Here is a 25856-nt window from a genome sequence, read left to right as displayed (position 1 = left end):
CAAACAACCCAAGGGAAAACTGGGCAAAGAACATGAACAGAAAATTCACGGAACAAAAACTCAAGTCGCCAAAACACCTAAGAAAGGATGTTTAGACTCACTAAAAATCATTGAAATAATTGATTTAAAATGTTAAAAATGAAATACTTTTTACAATGATCAGACTGGCAAGAATAAAAAATTGTGGCAATACAAGTTTTGGCAAAGATGTGAAAATATAAGAATGTTCATACATGACATATGAGACTAAAACAGGTTTATCTCCTTAAAAAAGAAAAAAGTGGGCTTCCCTGGTGGCGCAGTGGTTGAGAGTCCACCTGCCGATGCAGGGGACACGGGTTCGTGCCCCGGTCCGGGAAGATCCCACATGTCGCGGAGCGGCTGGGCCCGTGAGCCATGGCCGCTGAGCCTGCGCGTCCGGAGCCTGTGCTCCACAACGGGAGAGGCCACCACAGTGAGAGGCCCATGTACCACAAAAAAAAAAAAAAAAAAGAAAAAGAAAAAAGTACTTAAGAAAAAAATATATGTAGTCAATAATTAGATTCATAAATGACAACTAGCTGGCAGTCAGGGTAGGTGAGTAACTTTCCAGAAGTTACTTAATTACATTTACAACTTATCAGAAAAAAACCCTTAAGCATTTTCCCCCACAAAGGATTCCCCTATCTAGTTAATTAACATATCCATCACCTCACATATTCTTTCTTTCTTCCCTTCCTTCCTTCCTTCCTTTCCCTCCCTCCCTCCCTCCCTCCTTTCTTTCTTCCTTTCTTTCTTTCTTTCTTTCTTTCTTTCAGAACATTTAAGTAGGAAATGCTCATTTCTTTCCACAAGGAGGTTTTATATTATAACATATAAAAATGTTCTGTCCTAGACAAGGTTTAAGACAAATTTTCCTTTACAACCTTTTTAAAAGAGCAATCTGGCAATAGCTGGTTATATTATAAATTCATGTACTCTACTATCTTGCAATTACATTTCTAGGTGAAACTCTCACATATTTGCACCAGAAGACATACAGATGTTACCTGAACATTGTTTGCACCAAAAAATCAGGAACAATGCAAATGTTCATCATTAGAAGGACACAGAAAAATGTCGTGATCTAGTCATGCTACACAGGCAGTTAAAGTGAATTAATTAGACCTATGTGTAGTAACATGGAATAAATCTTAAAAACATAATATTGATTTTTAATAAGCAAGTTGCAAAATTATGATATGAATAGTATGATAGCTTGCATATATTTTTGAAACACACTGAGCAGTATTATGCATTATTTATAGGTACATATACTTGTGATAAAAATACAACAGCATATTTAGAATCACACCAAATTCATGATGGCATTGCCTCTGGATAACGAGGAACTGGGGAAAGGAAGGAGGGAAGTGTTACTGGGAAGAAAATTAAGGAGATCTCAATTGCATCTATAATTTTGTTTTTAAAAAATCAGAAACAAAATATTAGCATTTGTTAAATTTGGCCTGCAGGGTCATGGGTATTTGTTACATTATCCTTTGTACATGCTTTTCTTTCTTTCCTTCTTTTCCTTTCTTTCTTCCTTCCTTCCTTCCTTCCTTTCTTTCTTTCTTTCTTTATTCCTTCCTTCCTTCCTTTCTTCCTTTCTTTTTTTCTTTTTCTTTTTTTTTCTGATTAAACCTGTAATGTCTAAGAGTAGAGGATTAATATATTTAACTACAAAAAATATAAAATTTTTAAAAACAAAATCTATTTAGTAACTTGAAAATATGTGTAACAAGTATGAAAGACAAGTTTAATATCCTTAAGATACTGTGGGTTCGTGCAAATCAATAATCAGTGGGCCAAAGACATGAGCAAATAATTTAAAGGAGACTTTGAGTGCAGAAAAAGTATTCAACCTCATTATTAGTCAAGATTAAAAAATTGAAATTAAAATAACGGTACCTTTTTAATCCATTTTTAAAAAGGCAATAATCAGTGCTGGCTAGAGTAAGGGAGTTTAGACACTTTCACACATTTCTAGTCAGAGTGTAAATTATTTCAACATTTCTAAATACGTAATTTAGCAATGCAGGTCAAGAGTCTTAAAAATATTCATATCCTTTAACACAGTGATTCTACTTCTAAGAATCTGTTCTAAATAAATAATCTGAAATGTGTATAGAACTTAAGGTACCCCACACCAAAAAAATACTTTGGAGTAATCTGTTAACAGCCTAAATGTCTAAAGGTGGGAAAATGAAAGTGTTATATACATATGCTTGGGGTGGGAGGGGGAAGCTGGGGCGAAGTGAGAGTAGCATCGAAATATATATACTACCGAATGTAAAATAGTTGGCTGGTGGGAAACAGCAGCATAGCACAGGGAGATCAGCTCCGTGCTTTGCAAGGACCTAGAGGGGTGGGATAGGGACAATGGGAGGGAGACTCAAGAGGGAGGGGTTATGGGGACATGTGTATGCATATGGCTGATTCGCTTTGTTGTGCAGCAGAAACTAACACAGTATTGTGAAGCGATTACACTCCAATAAAGATCTATTAAAAATATATATATACACATTATAACACAATGTAGTATAATATTTTCTAATATATAATTTAGATTATTAAAATAAAATAATTTACAATATGTGATATATCATAATAATGTACATAACATATATGTCTAAAGATGGGACAATTAAAGTAATACATATATATAGACATCCATCTACAGGGAAGAATGTTAAGAAACCATGAAAAATCATGTTTATGAAAAATGTTTAATGACATGAAACAATGCTTACGTCAGATACCACATTGTGGGATGCAAAATTATTTATATAAAGAAGATTATTTGAGATTTGCCCATTAAGACAGCCGAAAGGAAATATACCAAAATGTTAGCAATGATTAGCTCTGGTTGATGGGATTAGCTATCTTCTAAATTTTCTCTAAGTATCTATTTCTTTTACAACCAAGCGAAAAATATAATTACAGAAGTACCACTTTTACTTATATTGCTTTTTGTAAGTAAATGTAAGTAACTGAGCAGTTTATTTAAATAAGGGAAATTTTATTTTACTAAGCAGAGATGAGTGATGCAGCATCATATTGGCAGTGTCAAAGATATTGGTCTTTAACATCTTAAGGAAGGAGGAGATGTTCATTTATGTTTCCAGTAAATAATTAGAGTGCTTACAATTGCCAGGTAGTCTTCTAGATGCTGAAGATAGAGGAATGAATTTTAAAAATACATAATAAAAAAAGAAAATTCCATTTTCAGATAACCAATTTTCACTGTAAAATAAGGATTTTAGAAAAAGGGCAGAAAATCCATTGATTTATTTAAGAAATGAAGAGAATGGCCTCTGTGGAGTAACTAGAGATACTATTAATAATTCCATTCCAGGGCACGTGCACCCAGCCCTTCAGAGGGAGCAGTGCTCTGATTATCAGAGGACCAGACAGTTGACAAAGCTGATGCAGAGATTGCTGAAGGGCTGGAATGTGAGAGAGGGTCTCTTTTATTGACACACATGTTCCAGTTCCCAAAGCATGGAGAAATTCCATATGCCATAGAAATGAGTTCTCGAAGCTATGCCCATTATGGAAACGAAACCAGAAAAATTTAAATTTACTGCTGAAATAAAATGTACCCCATGTGGCTAACACTTGGAGATTTGTTTTCAGTCCACATTGCTACGAACACACTTGACAGTTCCCAGGGTAACTGGCTGTAGTGTCAAAGTATAAATAAAACCAAAGCTCCAATTCTTGGTAGAACAAAAAGAGACCTTCTGATGCTCCCAAAGGCTTAGATTTAGTGTTTTGAGTTACCGTGTTAACATAGTGCTTGAATAAATAAATACATAATAAGTAAATAAGTAGTGGGCTTATTATATATAGAATGTAACTTCAAAATCTTACCGGAAATTCAAGTGTACATGTGTGATATAAGTGACAAGTGTTGGTAGGCCAGCCTCAAAAGAGAACAGTGTGAACCCAGGTGTCTCAGAGAGGTTAGCTGTGTTGAATCTCCCTTTCGGAGCAAGCTAGATAATAATGGGGTAGATGGAAATTAGGTTCGAGATTTCAGAAGCCTAGATGGGGTGGAGGGCTCTTAGGCTTTCAGGCTATGAGCTCAGAACCAGGAAAACCTGACAGGCATATCTAAGAAGCAAAGGTGAGGTAAAGAGATAAAAAGAAGGTGTGAATAAGCATCCATCCAAAGAAGCCGGGCAAGTGGTAAATCCATTGATTATGGGGTAAATTCCATGGGAATGCAAGTCATGATAGGAAGGGGTTGGGAGGGCAGATTGAGGGCGAAGTGTGGATGCAGATGCAAAGTTGGGGGGAATGGTAGACATTAAAATACAAGATCTGGGCTTTTAAAAGAAAGAGGAAAGTGGTTCCATGTACGGAGAAATGACATGAGCAGTAACATGGAAGAGACAAAAGATCTCAGCGAAGTCATGGTAAATATGACTCAAGTTCATTCATTCAGTTAAAAATATTTTTTACAAATGCCTGCTCTGTGCCAAGTACTGTGCAGAGACCGAACTTAAACAACCACACCCTGCCCCATGGAGACAAGTAATGTACACGTAAATAAATACACAATTCCACACTGACAGATGCTGTACAAGCATAAAATGCCTGAAGAAAGAGATGAAGGACGAGGGCATTTGATGGATGGTCAGGGAAGTCTTCTCTGAGCTGGTGTCCAAGTTCTCCTGGCAAAGGAGCCTATTTGCATAAAGGCTTTGAGATTAAAAACACACACACACACACACAAACAAACAAAAGAAGAAGAATTTAAAAAGAAAGTCAAAACCTTGGCATATTAGAGCATTCTTCTCCAAATTTAAATCACACATCCAATCAGAAAAGTTTTTAGAGTGAGCACCCTCCATGTTTATATTTATTTACTTATAAATTATATACATGTATTATACTCATTATTTCCATTAGAAAACATATTCAAAAACAGAAATTGTAAAGGAGGAGATGAAAAAGAATGTGGAAATTCCATTTTCCTCTTCCTACATCCCAGTGAATGGCCATTCATATGCAGGAGTCAACTCACTCCCCTTCCACAGTGTTGGAAGGAGTGTAAGGGTCAGGGTTGAGCCCAGTGAACAAAGGGAGAGTGAAGATTAAGGGGTTGAGAGTGGGTCTGGGGGAATTTACCCCTGGCCTCTTAAGCCATGGCAAAGAGATTTTATTGCACTATGTGGGAAGCCACCCAAGAGTTTCAAGCAGCAGACATTACCCAGCTTGTCTTCGAAAGATCACTCAGTCTGCTGTGTGGAGACTAGATCAGAAAGGGGCAAAAGTAGAATCGTGGAGATCACAAGGGAAACTATTGCTAATCCAGATGAGAGAAAAAGAGTAGTTAAAACTGGGATGGTCCTGGAGGGCTAGAAATAAATGACACATTCAATATAAATTTTGGAGGTAAATGAGTGGGGTGTAAAGGTGAGGGAGACTTTCGAACATCTTAAGTTTAAAATGCCTGTGAGATGTTCCGGTGGAATTGTCTAGTGGGCAAACGGGAAATGGTTTAGTCCAGAAATATAAATGAGGGCATTGTTGGCACAGAGATGATGAAAGCCATGGGAAGATTAAAGCCATCTGGGAAGAGAGCACAGAGAGGGAAAGGACCCTGTTCAGGACTGAGGCCAGAGAACAGCCGAGAGACAAAAGAAACCGGGAAAGAGTAGAGGTCACATATCTCAAGAGAGAGTCCAAGAAAGAAAGGAAAGGGAATTGGATGGAATTTGGCAACCAGATCAAGGAAGGTAAGTACAGATAAGCATCCATCCAATTTCGCAACTTAGAGCAGTTTTACTGGAGCTTTAAGAGCAGGGTTCAAACAGGAGTCAGTGGAGAACTGAGAAAGAAAGAATGAGGAAGGAGACTTAGAACATGTAGGGAGCCATTTTAAAAGTATGGTGCTGAATGGGTTGGTGATGGAGGAAGTGTGGAGATGGTTGAAAATGGAAGCCCCCAGATCACCTTTATAAGTTGTTGGGATAAAGCAATAGAGAGGGCGAGAATGATGAGCAGGTGAGAGGAAAAAGGACTCCACACAGGCCCAGGTCAATTAGTGGATTTGGTGGTGAGAAGATGAGTGAGTTCTTTTTTATGGCTTTTCATCTTTTTCAATGAAATAAGAGGTGAGGCCGTCAGCTGAATGTGGAGTCAGGGAAGGAGGAATGGAATGTAGGAGGTTTGAGGAAAGAGAAAGTTTGAAATGAAATTCTCACAGAAAGGATCCATGAATTTGCTAGAGAAAGATGGCAGGACTGTCTGGCAACAAGTAACATCCATTTGGGTTCTGAGATAACAGATTTAAACTGAAACAGACAGATGATTTTTTCCAGCAGTGATCAGCTGTTCAGGGGCTAAAATGGAGTTCATCCAGGCTTGGGCTTTTGTCTTTTGGTTGAGTGGTAATGAAATCGTGAAAAGTTTCAAGGTAGGAGAGATCTATGTTTGAGAAGATACAGGGTAAAGATGTAGACCAGGGCTTCCCTGGTGGCGCAGTGGTTGAGAGTCCGCCTGCCGATGCAGGGGACAGGAGTTCGTGCCCCGGTCCGGGAAGATCCCACATGCCGCGGAGCGGCTGGGCCCGTGAGCCATGGCCGCTGAGCCTGCGCGCCTGGAGCCTGTGCTCCGCAACGGGAGAGGCCACAGCAGTGAGAGGCCCGCGTACCGCAAAAAAAAAAAAAAAAAAAAAAAAAAAATGTAGACCAAAGAAAAGATTTATGCTGAAGAGGAAGAGTCTACACCTAGGAGACTCCACTTGAGAAACAGAAAGATAGTCTTTAGAGCCCAGAAAAAAGCAAAGTTATTTTCTGAATGAAGACAATGGATTTGTGCTGAGCTTCTCTTCACAAGACCCCTCTACTTCTCCCAGCACCAACCTATGTTCTGCCATTCCCCTTGGAAACAAGGGCAGAAGCTCATCCATGAGCTCCTCACCAAAGTGAAGGCAGACAGACAACAGCTGAGAGGCCAGATGAGGCTAAATGTGACTACGGCCACGTTTACACCGTGCTCTGTGCATAAGGCTTGCGATGCTGGGAAGCATTTCCCAATGCTTAAGTATTGGTAATACTCAGTGCTTGAGCATTAGCTTAAGCATAAGATGAATTTTTATCACAGTTTATCTAGTATCAGTGAACTTGCATTCTTTCACCATAGCCACGTAATAGTTCATCTGGGATTACCACAATGAACATAAGAGGACAGGCTTGAAGATGAACAGACTCCTTGAGAACTGACACGTCCTCTGGAACTTTTATAAGCATGACTTTTATTGATGTCTTAGGACCACTGAGTTTGGAAGTCCAGCCAGATTCTAAACTTTGCCTCCCTAAATTCTGTCTCTACCTTCATTTGGATTCACTCTTTTTTCCCCTTAACAGCTATACATTATAACAATCTAATTGAGCCCCTCATTTAAACAATTCCGTACATACAACTCATTATATTAAGTGATTGCACATGATTTTGTAAACACATTAAACCTAAGTGACAGTTCCATTCACTATTTAAAAACTAGAAAATTATTACCCTTTTACTTGGCTAATTAATACACACCAGTAATATCCCCCTAACCACCATTCACATATACTGTGCTTATGTTGTACATAAGCTTTTTTAAAGAAATTAAAATCGGCATAAATATCTTCTTGGTTTATTTTAAATCCTGGCTGATCACACGTATTGTGTTTCCTTCATGTTTCACAAGCCAGACTGTCTTATAATGAAGCATGTCAATTTTACTACTGTAGTGAACATTCCTTCACAGTCAGCCAGATGTTCTGCATCAGTCAAGGAAATTAAAAAAAGAAAAAGAAAAACCCTTCAGAAAATAGTTAACGAAATACCTCTATTCCTGGGGGAACAGAAGTATGCAGTCCCTCTGAAATGTCTGTTCTAATTCAATAGTGGTTTAGATTCTTTTCTTAAATAATCAGTGCATGAGTACAATCTTATTCTTTTTCCCTTGATGCTGTCATGGATATTGTATGAATGCCTATAGACACTGGGCACTGAGCTAGTAGACAAAAACAGCACCTCTCTTCAAGCAAGGTAGAAGCGTAGTAGTTTGAAGCTCAGGACCTGGGTTTGAATCCTGGCTTCACTACTTACCAGTTCTTTTATCTAATTCCCCCGTGCCTCATCTTCTTTACCTGCGAAGTGCATTAAACACTAGTACCCAGTTCACTGGGGTGTTATGAGATTTGGAAATATATGCAAAATCACTGTACAGTGACCGGGACATACATAGTAAGAGCTCAATAAACCGGAACTAGTATTGTTTTCCTGCACTTCCTGTGCAAGACCCCTCTCAACAAAATGAATGACAAAGCTTTCATCTTTTGAGAATGAGCTTTATTTTCACAATAGCCAAAATGTATCCAGGCTTAAGTCTCTTATAAAAGGAGACTACTCAAACTGAGTACTAGGACTTCCCTGGAGGCGCAGTGGTTGAGAGTCCGCCTGCCAATGCAGGGGACACAGGTTCGAGCCCTGGTCCGGGAAGATCCCACAGGCCGCAGAGCGACTAAGCCCCTGTGCCACAACTACTGAAGCCTGTGCACCTAGAGCCCGTGCTCAGCAACAAGACCGCAGTTAGAAGCCCACACACCGGAACAAGGAGTAGCCCCAGCTCACCGCAACTAGAGAAAGCCCGCACACAGCAACGAAGACCCAATGCAGCCAAAAACAAATAAATATATTTTTGAAAACCTGAATAATAGTTTCCAAGTTAAAAGTTGGACTTCACTAAAGTAATGAAACTTTTTCATGTGTGGCTCACGAATATACTCTAAAAACAATTCCGAAACAGACTTCTAAAAAGGCAGAGGCTGTGTCACTAAAACGTGTGTCATCATCCAAGTTTAAGACTCATTTCAAGATATAAATTCTGGGGTTTTTTAATCTAAAAAATCATAGCAATTTATATATCTCAATACTAGACATATCAAGAAGGAGAAGAATCAGTGGCACTATTGGCTTTTTTTGTTTTTTAAGGACCCTGAAAGTTGCATGTAGATTGGCAAACTTTTGGTCCTAAGAACACATGACCCTCTTTCCCTTAGAGGTCACAGACTGTGGAGTAATCTTCATATTTTTAAATTCAGTAAACAAATATTTCCTAGAGTCTAATTATTTTCAGTACATCTTTGAATTTTTATGCTATTTTCAATATAATTTGGGGTTCCTAATGAAGACCAGTCTGAGGGGAAGGAGCCATTTTTTTAAGTCCTCCGCTAAATACAGTCCAGAGTATCATCTGACGCCTCATTCCAGGGTCTGGTAATTCCTTGCCCAGTCCCACTTGTAGGCATCACAGCCGCCCACACTGCACGTAAGCCCCTTTCTCCGTGATTTTTCCCCAGAGCTAATGGGACGCATTAGAACACCGTCACTCCAGTGCTGGTTTCACTGAGTAATTCTCGGACCTTAGCACGTCAAGAGTCCCTGGAGAGCTTGTTTAACTGCAAATTCCTGGGGCCTCTGCAGATCTTTCAAGGGGTACTTGCTTGGGTGGGCCTGGGAATCTGCATCGTAGACAAACGATCCAGGAGATTCTGAGGCAGTATGTCCCACAGTCTACTCTTACAGAAACACCAGAAAAGAGGCAAAGGCACCTGGAATCCAGCTGACTTGGCTTGAATCACATCTCCACCACCAACACGCTCTGGGAATCTGCTCAAGTTGGTTAACCTCACGGAAACCCACTCGCCTCGTAGGGCTGCTAGGAAGGGAAAATGAGATGATGCATTTAGTTAGTTAAGCACCCAGCAGAGCACTGGCACAGAGTAAGTGCCCCATAAACAGCACCTATAAAACCATTACTTCATAAACTTCCAGACTGTGGTTAAATCACCTGTTTAGTTTTCTCTTTTTGGATTTGTAACCATTTAGATATATTTATGGCCCTGCTTTGAATTTTTTCCATTTTCACTCCTTTTGTAAGAACTGAGTGCTATGGTCTGTGTCTGAGCAGGGCTCAGATACCTCATTATAACCCTATGTGTGCGTCTAATTATTCTCTAAGTGGGCACACCTCACTGCACCCTTTAATCTCAGCATCTCATTAGAGTGCTCCGTTTGCCACCTTGTTATTTCCCATCCCTTCACCAAGGTTCCCTTTTTTGTTCTGCTCCTCCTTTCGGTCCTCACATCTTCTTACACCCATTTGTTTATTCATAGTATTAAATCCTTCCTTTTATGCTTGTCATTATTCCCTCCTTTCTGCACAGCTCATTACATCCCTCCATCTGTGAACCTCATTATGCCATTCCATTTGTATCTCATTACACCCTCGTCATGCACATATTATTAGCTCCCCCATTCATACACAGCACTGCATTCTTTCACTCTGCTGCTTATCACAACCTGCCCTTTCCAGCCTCCCTATTTAATGTTTCCATTTATAAATCATATTACGTCCCCCACAAATGCCTTTATCATTACATCCAACCATTTATGCATCTCATTACCCCACTGCCCAGGCACATTTCTATGTGCATTTCTATTTGCTCATCTCATTGTGGCCCCATCGGACATGCACACGTCATTACCACCCTTTCAGGTGTTCACGTTGCATTACATCCTTCTATGTTTGCATCTCATTATACCCAATATTCGTAGGTTTGACAACAAACTAACGAAAACAGGCAGATAAATATGTTACTTGCCTTTAGAAAATGAAATATGTTTCTCAGACGCCTGATATCAGTGTTTCTTAAACAAGTCATTCATTTCAGAAAGATTTACATATATTTATCTAGATGAGACAAAAACACTGTATATTTTATACGCATAAAAAGGAGTGTCTTATCTTACTTCGTTCATATCATCATAATTATCACTACTTTGTATTACTTCTCTACAGTTTACAAAGTAGCATAGTTATCCGTGAATTGATTTGTGGCAACAGCTCTCTGAAGGAGGCAGCTTAGGGATCACAGTCATTGTGCAGATTGAGAAGTACATTGAAAGCCCCGAGAAATTAAGATATTTCCCAAGAACTGCTAGTGAATGACAGTAGCGGGGCTCAAACTCAGATCTTCTGGCTCCCAAACCTACATTCTTTATACCATCCCACTGTGCAGAGAAGAACCTTATTTCTAAGTATCACTTGTGTCATCTAACCCATTCTGTAACACTTCCCTACCGTAGAACTGGGTGCCAGTGTTCTTTAGGTTTGGTTTGTTTTCTAAAACAAAACAGTAGAACATATTTCAAACACTTTGCATTTCATGTCTTTGTCTCTGAGTTTGAAGAGCTAGAGTAAAAGAAGCTTTCATATGGAGCCACCCAACAAGAATAAATGCAAAAATCAAGAGAAATAAATGTTCCTTTAACGACCATCACCACTGAGCCAGCCTCACACAGGCAAAATGAGGAGATCCCTCTACAAGGGATTTGAAGGGCACCAAGGAATCCTCCCCACATGTAGAACCTTTGTTCCTCACAGATTCTAACCCCTGCCAGTCTCTTTGCTTCACTGAACTGTGTTCTCTGCCTCACTTTTATTTATTTTTGATTATGAAATAACTGACAAATTCAGGAAAGTGCAGAAAGATGACATCCATTCCCACCACAAGATAGAAGAGGGGTTTACATTTCTTCCATATTTACTTCAAATATTTTCCTTTACAAAAAGAAAGAAACTGTTGCAAATACTCTCCTGAGGTCGGTGTGTATTATTTCCATGAATGTTTTGTACCATTGTTTTAAAATTTTACATATGTGTTACTGTATTGCATACATCTTTTGTAATATGCTTTCTGTGTTTTAAAAATATGTCTGTTCATACATGTAGATCTAGCTCATGTGGAATTTTCCATTGGGTAAAGAGACCAGAGTTTGCTTCATCCCTTTCTCTACTGAGGAGTAGTTCATCTTATCCCATCTGCCTTGATCTCTACTGGTTCACCAGTGCTTAGCACTGTGCTCTGTTGAAAGACTAAACGGAGACATTTGAAATTCCCATATCATGGGAAACAATGCCTTCTCCTTAAGTCCATGATAAGAGTCAGTTTTATCCCTTTGATCACTATTCCAAGTAGTAAACAAGTCGACAGAATGATCATTCTTAAAATAAAACTAGACCCTGGCCAAATGTTGATATGCCCTAGTGTATTAAAATAATTGTACCCAAAAAGGGTGGTCTGATGCCCAGAACCTGGAATGCTTCTGATGACAGCAAAAGGCAATAAAGGTAGAGAAAAATACAGTGTTTTCTACAGAAGTGTGGTTGATTTTCCCCATGGTTTAAGAAGCAGTGGTTTTAGAAGTCACTGGAGACTGTTGCCAGCCCCTGATGCAAGCAAACCACGGTGACTGTGGTCACCAAAAGCATGGCCTATTTCAGGCATTAGAAATGGTTGTTGGATAGAAATTCCTCGAGAAACTTCAGAGTCTAGAAAGTCCCTTATTGTGATGTGGAAAAGGAATTCCTCATGCTGTGCTGGTGGGAATGTAAATTGGACAGCCATCCTGAAAAGCAATTTATCAGAACCTAGAGAAGTTAAAGATACGCATAATGTTAAATTTTTTAATGTGTCATGCAAACAAGGTTTCTGGAGCAGAGCAGATTATTATTGTTTACAACGGATAACCTCACCGCTTCCCCTTTGCCTCAGTTGTTTACCCTCAGGCAACACGATGAGAACCACATGTCATCCTACACATACCAAGGTCTGCATTATAGGTAAGGAACCATGAAAACATGAATCTGGATATTTACATAGGGGAGGGACAACGCCCCCATTCATCTGAAAGAAGGGGAGAAAAATCTTCGCTCCTTGGGAAGGATGCTGGGTTCTTACTCTTACCTTTTGGATGCAGATAAATCGCTCCATGGAGAGGACAAGACTAGTGTCTCCAGCTTGATAACCCAGGGATGTCTCCAAATCCTGGGTCTCATCCCCACCTTGAAATGTGAACACATACTTCTGGGAAGATAAATCTCTCTAGATGGTCTCTCACTTTCTGATTAGTTATGAATTCACTTCTAAAGCTTTTTCTTTTTAGCCCAGGTCCCAAGTTTCAGTAAAATTTGCTCAGAAAGCCCAAACTCTGCAAAACCATAAAAATATTTTCTCTATATTCTTATACATACCCTATGATCCAGCAGTTTCACTCCTGAATGATTATCCCAAAAGAATTCTTGCTCATGTCCACAAGGGGACATGTATGATGAGAATATTCATTGTTGCATGGTCCATCTAGGTGCAAAGGTGGAGGCACCCTTGATGCCCATACTTAGGAGAATGGTTAGATAAAATGTGGTGGGTGGTGAAAATGCACTAGTAAATCACATTACAGCAGTAGAGGCAACAAACTAAATACACATACAAAACCTTGTAGAGATCTTGAGTGAAACAAGCGAGAAATAGAATGTGGTCTATGATATAATGTATTTATGAAAATGACAAATACCCTAAGCATTGCTACATGTTTTTCAGGAATACATATCTGTTCAAAGACATATCAAACCCCAAAGAGTGAGAATTTATATAAAGGGGAGATGGGAGGAGAGTCTGAGAATGAGAGCAGTATCAGGGATAAAGGAAGAAAATTAAGACAGCAAGAGAAGGACCTCACCCCCAACAAAATAACGTACAGAGCTGAGGCGTATGATTATCTCACTAATGGATTCCAAATGAAGAAAAAGAAAGCCTCTCGAATGAGCTTTTTCCACATCAGCACCTCTATGGTCTAGTACACATAATAATACATACTAGTACTAGATGCTCAATACGTAGTTGTTAAATGCGGGTGGCAACCACTGATTAGAAAAAAAAAATCACTGCAATTCTTTGTTTTCCAATATGAAAGGAGATCCCGTGGGAATGCAGGCTTTCATTGCCAGTAGTTCTGGTGATTACATTTACTGCTGACACCCTGTAGAAATGCCAACATTTTCATGACATTTGAACATTGGTAGTCTTTTGCCCTTGCTTCCACTCTGATAAAAAATACTTTGCTGGTTTTAATGGGCTAACATTTAAAAGAAATTGATACAGCAGAAACTAACACAGCATTGTAAATCAACTATACTCCAAGAAAAATTAATTTAAATAAATTAAATTAACCACCGGGGAAAAAAATAAAACAAATTGGATCCTTCAAGAAATTAATTATGGGTTTATCAAACATTTATGAAGCTTCACCCAATTTGCCACCTTTATTTTGACTCAATGCATATATGCTTATATTAACTTTTCCATAAACTACTTTATTTAAACTCTTGTCATGCTTACTGCCAACATTCTGTAATCAAAAATATCACTTTTTTTTGGTCCTTAGGTGAGTGTGAAAATTTGGCTTTTTGAATCAAATCAAATATTCTATCATATTTATTGGTTCTTGAATGAAAGAATTCTTCAAAACATCTCTCTGAAATAAATCAAACATGGGTGCCTTCTTCCAGCCACTTGGAGCCAGAACCATAGAATTGTCATGACTTGCCAGGAAGCAATTCAGTTCTTCTCAACACACTGGGATTCAAAAGATAGGAAGAAGGTCAAGTCTATTTCATGATCTGTAGTGATAGTAAAAAGCTTGCCACTTTGACCTCATGTGTAGTTAGGGTTCTTTTCCTAATCTGGGATGGAAAAAGGAGAGACAATGGAATGTAGCACATGTACGACATCCACGTTGAATACTGGAGCACACTGTGAGTTCTTCCAGGTCAGCACCCTTGCCACCTCTGCTCAGAATCTGTCTCCCAGCTGTTGCCCACTTCCCTCCTCACACATCCCAACCTCCTGCCAAGTTTCAGATAAGTCCCAACAAGTTCAGTATTCATGCCTCAACTCTTCCTTCTGTATTGCAAAATTTGGAATAAAAACATCTCTGATTATCAAGAGTGGAATTTTTGCTCTTGCAACCAGATTATGTATTTTGTCATATGAAACCAAACTATTGTGGAAAAGTATGAACATATGCACATGAGGATTGACAAATTCCTCAAATACCAATTAATGGAGACAGATCAGCCATCCCCACCTCTGTTCCCAAGGGTGTAGAATTAATTTCCCAGTCAGTGCATGCCAGAATAACTTGGGGAGCTTGTTTAGAAATGCAGATTACCAGGCCCAAACATGGACTTATTGGGTTAGGCTTCCAGAGGCAGACCTGTATATGATGTTTGTAACAGATTTCCCCAGGATTCCTGATGCCAATACCTCCTGAGAACTGGAGATCTGGAAAAGCTGAGGGTCTTGAAAACAAGCAGTCAACATGCTATGTTGATGGATTCAGGCAAACATTCTTCTTCAATTACTACATTTTATTCTAAAAACTTGTTTTATAAAGTTAAATAAAATGAATTCCTGTAATATACATAGAGACACAGGTATTTTTTTAAAGTAAATACGTTCTAAAAGAGCTTAATAGTCATAACTGAATAGACATGAAAATTGAAAACCTAAATGCCACTGCTGATATAAATGTGGCTCAATTAGCAAAAATTTAGAAAAATTCGTTGAACAGCTCCTATGGGCAGAGTGCTATGCTAATTAATTTCAGAAGCTACAAAATAATATAGGAATAAGCTACAAAATAATATAGAAATTGTTAAGGAACTTTAATCCAGTTGAGAGCCAAAGAAGTCACATAAGAAGAAGGTTAATAATAACCACAGCCAAACACAAATAAAGGTGTGTTCTAATTTCCTTCTGTGAGAAATACTGTGGACCCAGTGGATTGCCTTCTCATGTCCTTGGAATACAGGACTGTGTCTCCTTCATCTATTTGTCTTTGGTTCCTGACGCCAGGTGCTCTTAATTCTAAGTGATATGAATTAAACTCAACAGTGATACTTCTCAGAAATTGAAATAAAATTTTAAAATTAGAGCATAAATATTCTTTAGTGTCTCTTTTGTTAGTTTATTCATTCAACATACAGTGTTTCTTACAAGGCAGTATGACTACAAAATGTAGGACAACATGAGTAACATAAAGATGAACAATATAGAGGAGAATCATTAATTTTCTTCCCTCAATAAGTTTATTTCACACCCTGAACTCCATACAGTTAGAACATGTGCACTAGAAGTAACCATAAAGACGTAAAGTGTTACTATTATGTGAAAATATTTAAGATTGTTTAAAAAATAACTCTTGTTTACATTTCTTAAAACATGCTTGAAGTATGTGCCAAGAGTTGATCCTATTAACCATAGGCACATAGAGCGTGTGAGGCAATCCTACGTTTCGTTATCTGTGCAAAAATAGAGTTAGAACAGAATTTAAATGTGCCAGAACCCAAAGTTCTTCCAGATGTATCCTTTCACTGATTTCTGGAAAATTGTTTCCCAATACCTTCTCACAGTACATAGACCATGTTATAAGATCCACTTTGGACTTTTACAGAATCGATAGCATTGACTCATGCTGTCATTGTCATCAAAACAATGTTGTAAATATTCTCTCGTCTTTCCAAGCTGCCTGGCATATTTTTCCCTTAGGCTTTGCAAGAGACTTTTTATATAGTTTTCCAAATTCCTACTCCCATTAATGACTTTTTTTTCTAAAACTGGACAAACATTTACTTAATCAGCTGTTTTAAAAACATCATTTTCCCCCTCCAAGGGCCTTTACCCCTTTTGAATTAGATGGTGTTTATCAGGAAAATCCTTCTTAATGCATGCTTACTATGATTGTGTATCTTTTTTCTTTAAGTCAACAGAAATAATACGGACTTCAATATTCTTTGGGTTTTATTGAGGCCTGATTTGGTGTGTACTTGAAAGAATGTGACCCCTCTAAGTAGAAGCATCATTTTCATTGAAAATTGGCCAGCAGTGTCCCCTCCTCTTCTCCTTCAGAGCGCAGTCTCAGTATTGATGCCTAAAACTGCATAACAAATCACCGCAAACCTAGCAGCTTAAAACAGCATGCATTTGTTAACCTCACAGTTTCCTTGAGTCAGGAATTTGCTTGTGACGTAGCCGGGTTCTCTGCTCAGGGTCTCACAAGGCTGCAGTCAAGGTCTTGGCTGAGCTGTATTCTCATTTGGAGGTTCCAATGGAAAGGGTCAGCTTTCAGACTTGCTCAGGGTGCTGGCAGAAATTTGGCAGGGTGGAGGGGTTGTTGTAGGACTGAAGGGCTGGATCTATTACTGGCTGAAGGTGGCCTCTAGGTCCTAGAGGCCACCCCCAGTTCCCAGCCATGTGGCCCTCTCCATAGGCAGTTTACAGTGTGGCAGCTTGCTTCTTCAAGGCCAGCAGGAGAGTTTCCCTATGCATCTGCTGGCTAGATGGGCTTTGTGTGTGTGTGTATGTTGGGGGTGGAGGGAGGAGATACATAATAATACAATCGCGAGATTAATATTCTATCACCTTTGCCATATTCTTGGTTAAAAGCAAGTCTCGGGTCCCTCCCACACTTAAGAGAAAGGGATTATACAAAAGGGTGAACACCAGGAGGTGGGAATTATTAAAAGGTCACCCTAGGGTCTGTCCACCACAATGCCATTGAACAGAAACACTCAATGAGTGACCCTACTTAGATCTAAATTATTTTTATTACTCTTCTGGAGTCTAGTTGTCTTAAAGGAAGTTTGTAATTCTCTAACCAAATCAATTTTAGTTCTCTTGCCTTAAAAAAAAAAAAAAAGCCATACAGCAATTCCTGGGCAAGGCCTAGAGAAGCTACAGGACCCAGGAGGGTAAAGAAGATGAGTAGGAAAGAGAAATAATGACCTCAAGCACATTGAAGAAGTCAAAATTCCAAAAGTTTAGGTATCACGAGTTGATGGTTTGTGTTTGCTTGTTTCGTGATTTATTTTGCTTTGATTTTCCACCAGTGTTTGGAACTACCTGTGTCTCATTTGTCTCTCTATTCAAAGTTGACTGTTACTGCCAACTTCAACAGTTCATAGAATTACCATCTACTTCCTCACTCAGTCCCCTTTGCACGACACCTAAATCCTCTGAAGAAGTAAGTCTGCTTTTGACTTGAGAACTTGAACACTGGGATCTCGCTTGCCATCTGTCTTAAACTTTTAAAGTAACTTTTTGCCAAGACACGTGGATTATGAGCAACAACCTGGGACACTTCTGGTCTCAGAACAGGAAAAATAAAGGAACCCTTAAGTATTATTTTAAGTACTTTGTTTGCTAGCAGTGTTTGTGGTGAATGATAAATTGATCCTTAATTGTGTGGGAAATAGAGAAGTGATCTGCATGTCAATGGCCAAGTATAGACTTCAGAGACTTAGCAGTTTTGAAACTGATATTTATGAACATCTGCTTTTTCCCCATAAATTTTAATATGGATTTCGTCCTTTGAAACCTGCAAAACTCCCAGGTGCTTCTTCAGTCTTTATCTTGGAAACATGCTTTTTTAAAACATCTCCTTTTTTTCATTGAACACATTCAGCCTCACTTTTGCTAAAACAACATTTCTTTATAAACAGTGCCTATTGGAATGCCTAAAAGATGGTATTAAATGTTAGCAGCTCAAAACACTGTATTCAGCATTTTGAGCCTCCAAAATGTCCAATCCCAGAACACAAGCCGTAACAGTCTTAATAAAGGATGCTAAAAAGAATTCATTTCTAGTCCCAGTTTATGCCTTTCTTTATCCCACAGATATTTATTTAATGCTTGCTTATTTTTAGTGCTGACATTAGAGCAGCCAATAAAACAAAGTCCCTGCCTTCATTGGGTTTTTGTTCCAGTGAGTGTAAATGTTCCTGAAAAAGAATTCACTTTAAATTTTCATAATACTGTTCGTATAGTTCATTGGAAAACTTTGCACTGGTCCTGCAAACCAATGATATTCATCCATTCTTGATGTTGGACTAGATTCTGGGGTTATAACTTGTGGACGCAGTAGATATGTTTCTGCTCTCAAGGAGCTTAGAGTTTAGCATACTTCTCACCTGTGTCAAGAAAGGCAGACCCAGGGAACTTTGAGGTAGGATCTGGGTAGCCACTGATCATTCTCTATTTTAGATCCACTGTAAGCAGGGCTAACAATGCCTCCATCCCTTGGCTCTTGGCATACTAAGAGCCATTACTATGGGTAGAAGATGAGTGTGTGGACCAGAGGAAAGGAAATAAAATCACAGCTCAATAGACGACAAACAGAGAAATCAGCTGGGCACGTGCAAGGCTAGAAAAGACATTAAATCCCTGCTAGGAAAGCAGCTTTTTAAGAGTGCAATTCTGACCACTCTGTAGCAGAGGCTATAAGTCATTTACATAATAGGAAAGCCTCAGGAGGATAGTAGAGCTATTTAATTTGGTTAAGCTAATAGTTTTCCATCCATTTACAGTGTAATGGAACCTCCCTTCTCTGCCTCTTAAACAGGAACACATTGGCAGGTTGCCACAGGGCACATAAAACAGGGGCGGTCTTCTTGGTGTGTCAATTCTACTCAACCATTTAGAGGGGAAAAGATAATTAATTTACTGATAAGTAATTTAAGGCATTATTTTCCATTAAAACCAATGCAGCCATATAATGGACTAGCATGCAAAATTTGCATCCGCTTTTAAGATAAGCATGAAACTAAAACAGGGCTGGAGCCAAGGGCTGAGGGATTAAACCCTCTCACACATTTTCTATCAGCCCCCTGTGAAGCCAACCTAATAAAAATAATTTTTTGGTATGAATAATTGATCCTCAATGTTATGTAAAGTGTAAATAAAAGACAAGTCCCCCAGAAGCATTCCTTTCAACCACACTGCCACTTGGATACCCCAACTTTTTAGAAATTCTGGAGCTGCTGTTAGATGTAAGAAAATTCTGGGCCACTTCACTTCCCCACAGCCTGACGCCCAGCCCTGGGGCCCATGCTCGCTGCCTTCCGCATTTAAGAGCACTGCCCTGGGAGAGTTTGAACTTGCTGCTGTGTTCCAAAATGGGCCAAGAGAGGTTGGCTCAATGCCCCCTCCTTGTGCCTGGCAGTGAATCTGAGCCCTGGACGTCCTGCTTCCATATCCCATTTTCCCCCTCTCAGAATGCTATGCGGCAGGCAGACCCACTTATGTTCTTTGTGCTTTGTGTTCCTGAAACAGGATCTGGACCAGGTACAGCTGCATCTGGAAGAAGTGAGGTTCTTTGACGTGTTTGGCTTCAGCGAAGCAGCAGGAGCGTGGCAATGCTTCATGTGCAACAACCCTGAGAAAGCAACTGGTAAGAGCCTCCCTCCCCTGGCTGCTGAGAATCACTTGTGCCCCTGGGATTTACAGGGATGCATGATCCCCACCGTTCTGGTTGGCTTTCTTCTTGCATAAACATCCTAAGTTGGCATAATGCACAGAGGTGGGCCTGACTGCCTCTGCTTCTTGCTGAGAAAGGTATCTCACCAAAGTGGGAGTGAGAAAAAGGGAGGATGTTGAAAGGGAGAGAAACATAAACGAGAAATGAGCAAGAGAAACAATGCCTACAATTATATGGCTATCAAGAAAGTGGTACTGGCCATTTTGCCCTGAAAACATTCTTCATTTCGACCCCGATGACCCTGAGGGTTAGAGAAAAACAAGCATCCTGTCAAGAAGCCCAAGGAAACGAGACCACACTAAATGAGTGAATGGTTGCACAGGCCTCCTCATCTCATAGTCCTCCCTTACATTTGTGCTTGATGATTGAACTGGGTGAAAAGTGAGACATTTAAAGAGTAAGGAATTATTTGAGAAATAGCTTCATAGCTGGTTATTTACCCTTCCCTTCCTTTCTGCTGCCCAAGGAACTTGGTCTACTGACCTTGCCTAAAAAATAATCATTGTTGGTGAATCTGAGCCAAGCTCTATGTTAAACATGTCAGTATCTCATTAACCTTCACAGTAATCTCATAAGGCTAGTACCAATATTATCTCCATTTTACTGATGGGGCAACTGAGGCACAGAGGGATTTGGGAACTGCCTGAGGTCACACAGGTAATAAGTTAACAGCGTCTGGATTTGAACTCAATCTGACTCCAGAGCCCATGCTCTTAACCAACTCTCCATGCTCCCTCCCAGTTACGCTTGCCCCAGTCTGACCAGTGGAAATAGGTTGATAAAAAGTCTAATCTTCACAAAGTTATGCTGTCCTTGGGAACAGAATACTTTATCACCCATGTGCCCTCTTAGAAGGCATAGAGCTCTCAACACTGACACTGCTCAGGAACTGCAGTTTAGACCAAGAGAACGGTATTAAAACACTGGTGAACACAAACCACTTTGTAGATGAACCATCCTCTAGAGAGCCGTTGATTATACCACCTGTACCCGTTCCTTGAATTGGGGGATTTTGTGCATCTTAAAGATCATCCATTGTGGCAAGTCCATCCTCTTGCGCAGCCAAGAAGTTGAGACTGAATCGGGAAAAAAATGTGTTCATTTGGCCAGATGGAAATGTGAGGGTCTCTCAGAGAGGCACCAACTAAAATGTATTACCCCACAGAGATGGTATGGGTGGAAGAAGCTGGCATTAAGGATAGCAGCCTTCGCGAGGCACACATTGCTGGATGATTACAGACCAAGTTTGAGCTGATGCCAGAATGAACGCCCCAATTTTTAAAAAGTTAATTTGAGCAAAGAAGGAATTGAGGAACTGAATGTCTCCATTATGAAACTTTCTAATTAGACCTTATTTCACCTGTGAAAAAGACAAAGCATAAAAGAAACCTTATTTGAGATCGTGGCGAAGTAAGGTGCTTATCTGAGGTGGCTCTGAGGGGCCCTTAAGAATTTCATTCCAAGTAAGCTGAGTCCTTACCTTAGTTCAATAAACATTGAATCGTATCTGGCCAAGGGAGGCTCAGGAAAGGGCCTGCAAGTTAAAACCACAAAGTGCTCCTTTAATATATGTTTTCTCAAATTCACTGCCATGCACTTGAAAAGAACATTTTGCACATTCACTCGTTCTTATTTGTGTTTCTCACAGTTAAATATAGACTGAGAACATATAGCAATAAAAATTCAAACAAGGCCAAATATTTTATAGCAGAACATTCTGAATCAAAATGTTTGGTGCCGAAAACTTAGTGTGCTTAGGTTTCTTTTCTCATTTCCTTTTGCTCCATGAAAGGGGATTTGAATCTGAGAGAAATCCTATTTTAAATTATTATTTTCACCAAAAACTCTTGACTCCCTGAAAAGTTTATATAGGTTGTTGATCTAATTTTCTTATTTTTATATAGCATATAAATTATATATTTAAGTGAAAGGTCTAACATAATACTGCTGACACATATATTATTTATAGGGATGATATTTGCATTCATGTTATACTTAAATTGTAAGTTTAAAGGTGATCAAGACATAAATATTGGGAAAAAAAATTTTTTTTTCCAAGGAATAAATATTTTGTTATTTGGTTATGCACAGCTAGCATAGTACTTGGGTCCCATTTTTCATTTATGAAATGCACGTTTGTTGTTTTGTTTGAATGTCTTCTCCAGGCTGAGCCTTGGGATAAAATATGAATAAGGTACAATATCTCTGCTCTGAAAGGATTCATAATCCAGTTAGGGCCAGAAGACATATATGGAAACATCTAACATACTTCCTTGTATGTTTTTAGCATGCAATAAATACCTGTTGAGTGAGTCAATGAATGAATAATACTTAGAAATGGAAAAGTCAAATACATCTTGAATATTAAAATGTTTCAAAACTGTGATTATGTGTTAATAATATCAAGTACATCACTATACCATACCCATTGCATTCTGGGTCTGGTGAATGGAGGTTGGTGCTTCTTTCCTCTTTGAGAGAAGTCACCGTGTATACATCAGAGTCTGCTTCCCTGTCTTTGCTCCTGATGTACTGTGCCCAAGTCCTGTTACTGCTCTGGTTTGGGGAGCGCTCCTGCAAGGCCCAGATGCCCTGTCAGCCTCAGGGAGGAGGGATCTAAAGAGATAGGATTGGTGCCTAGGACAAAAGGCTGAAGAAATTGCATTTGGGTTTTTTTTTTTAAGGTATTGGCAAATGGTACAATGTTCTCAAATATTTGTTGTTCCAATATTTTCAATGAGGCCATTAGAACATTTCAGTTAGACATCAGGAAAGTCATCCTGAAATATAAATCCTTCTTAATAATGTGTAAACTAAACTGTGGGACTCCAGAAATTGACAGCAAATCAACTGGCTTCCATGGTCACTTTAAGGACATTCTCCTCCTTGGGTAAAAGTCACATCACCCCACCAACTCCCAGTCATCTTCCCATCAACTCTACCATCAACACACAGAAATGCACAGAAGTTTACTATTTGGTATTCAGAAAAATATTTTTTTTTCCAGTTGGGTGTGAAGTCAGAGGAAACTAAATGCTAGCATAGTGTAAAGGTCTTAAAATTATAATTGCTGGCATTTATCATACTAACTATGTGCTAAGTCTTACATGCATTTTTCTCACCATTATTGAGTCCATTTTACAGATCAAGAAACTGAAACACAGAGAGAGGTTAAGTACTTTTTCCAAGGTCACACAGCTACTAAGTGGTACAACTAGGATTTTAATCCAGGTTAATTCCTGAACCTGAAATTTCAATCTCTAGGGCAAATCCAAGTTAAGCACATGGAATATTGAAAATTACAAGAACAGTTATTTCATAATGTTATATTGCATTGGAAAGACCAAGGAGTGATCTACTGATACCTCTCTGATGACTTAATCTACTCAAAGATGAGCAGGGGGTTTGGTATGATAATGTGTGGGAAATGATTACATGTAGGAAATGGTTACGTAGAAGCTATTTCCAATCCCTCCAACTGCTGATTCAGTTTCTGATAATCATTTTATAAAAGTACAGAGTAGAAGGTTAGAAAGTCACTGAAGTAACTCAAGAATCCTCAGAGACTTGCTTGTTGGTGTTTATTGCCAATCCCATTACCCCACATGAATGAGAGAATAGAGGTTGAGCAAATAGATCAAACAGAACAGAATCTATTTCTGGAAAACCAAACACATCCCTTTATCAGTCATCCTTGTGTCCTGGAACTACTAGTGCATGTTAACAGTAAGAATTAATCAGCTGGACCATCCTGGAACACATCTGGCTGTCTATTCAGTCACATTGTTTTTTTTAAAGGAAGAAGAGGAACTAAATCGTGACTTTCACTCTTGTTTCTTGAGACACATGGGATGCCTTTGTTCTTACACCCTACAGAAAACAACTCAGCGATGTCTTGGTTTTGGCACTTGTGTCTCCCTCTGTAGATCTGAGCACTCGCCAGTGTGATCACTCTCTTAGTCACTGGATATTTAGATATTGAATGTGATTGTCTGTAGGAGGTCTCCTTAGGTTATAAAAGAGAATGAAAAACATTTTTTCAGACAGACTTCAACCATCTATCTTGATTCCTCTTTAGAATTTGATTTCAAACATTTGTGCTATAAGAACATGCTGTCCATTATATCACATGGGCAAATAGAGATGGTTTCAAAATGCTATCAGGATAAGAAAGACCTCTGTCAGGAGATATTCTTCAGACACTAGAAACTGGTAACAGCAGTGTGGCTCTCCTTTGCTGGACACCTTCAGCGTGAGCTAGATGGGTTTCCACTCCAGACACCAACATGAAAATGGGCTAGGGACTTCCCTGGTGGTTCAGTGGTTAAGTCTCCGTGCTTCCACTGCAGGGGGCACAGGTTTGATCACTGGTCAGGGAACTGGGATCCTGCATGCCGCACGGCGAAAAAAAAAAAAAGAAAATGGGCTAAATGACCTCTGAGGACCGAACTCATAAGACATAAATAGCCTGTGGGTCCATTAGTATGAAACTTTTCCATTTAATTTTAGTGCCAACTTTCACAGAACTTTAAGGGTGACAAAAGAAAACCCACTTTGGATTTATGCAGTGACTGGGTTTGTCTTATGATGCCTTCCCTCCTACCACAGTGTGTGAGCATGTTGTCTTCCATGTTAAATGTGGTTGGAGTGCCAAAAACAGGACAGTGGTTGGGCAGGATAACATCACATTTTCACATGTATATACTGTTAATGTCTCGGTTCATAAGACTGAACCCCAGACTGTTGTTCAAAGATACTTTGAATTAGTTAATGACAAAATAAATACATGCTCATCAACTCAGATAAGTTATTATCCTTATCCTGAAATCTTTTTCCCTTTCCCCTCTTCCCATCTCCCTGTTCTATGCCTCTCTGTTAAGCCTTCCCACACTCACATTCTCTCTCTGTCTCTCTCAAACACACATACAAACACAGACACACACACACAGACGTGCATACACACTGGCATACATGGACACACCACCCCAACAGAATAAACTCTCTCCTCTCTGTCCTTTCCGTTCTCTGCCCACACCTTCTGTAGTGTACACAGCACATTGCCATCAATCTCTCCCACTAGACAGTAAACTAGAGGTGGAAAAACCATCCATTATTTTTCTTTGTATGCCCTACCCAGTACCTGGCACATGGTAACATTTAACAAGTATTTGGCATATAGATGGATGACGGAGTAATTCATGGATCATGTAAAGTGATAGGATGATGATAGAAGAAATAAGATTTGTTTTGAAATGCAACTTTAAAATCTAATTCTTTCTCAAAATTAAAAAAATAACTTACTAAACTGAAACCTTGAAATAGCAGCTTTTGCAAAGTAAGCTTTTATAAGAAGAAAATGTTGCTATGTACAAAGTTTCAACACTATATGGTTACCCAATTTTAATATTTTACTAAACGGTTTCAATACACACAGAGTTCATAGTAAGCTTGCTAATAACCTGTGAGCCTCTATGAGAAATAAGCTAAGATCAGTAGCCTAATACCCTGCAGGGGTTAATTTCCATTTTTCAACCAGCGTCACTATCCTAATCCTTCTGCCTTTCCATATTGGGTCAACAACAATCTTATCTTGGTAGGCTGAAAGTTTACTTGCA

At 39.2% G+C, this 25856-nt stretch overlaps 1 protein-coding gene across 16 annotated transcripts in view; it reads left to right on the top strand.

Moving 5' to 3' along the window:
* VEPH1 (ventricular zone expressed PH domain containing 1) overlaps nt 1-25856 on the top strand; it is a 713106-nt gene that overhangs the window by 659838 nt on the left and 27412 nt on the right. For 15 of the 16 annotated variants that reach the window (XM_079923356.1, XM_079923366.1, XM_079923362.1 and 12 more), the window contains one exon: nt 20037-20154. In XM_079923356.1, the coding sequence (XP_079779482.1) occupies nt 20037-20154 (118 nt within the window). Of the gene's footprint in view, nt 1-20036; nt 20155-25856 lie in introns of those variants that run through there. The other variant, XM_079923359.1, reaches the window with a different exon arrangement.

Source organism: Stenella coeruleoalba (genome assembly GCF_951394435.1).
Source record: "Stenella coeruleoalba genome assembly, chromosome: 5".
Lineage (NCBI taxonomy): Eukaryota > Metazoa > Chordata > Mammalia > Artiodactyla > Delphinidae > Stenella > Stenella coeruleoalba.
This window is presented reverse-complemented; position numbering and strand designations above follow the sequence as displayed.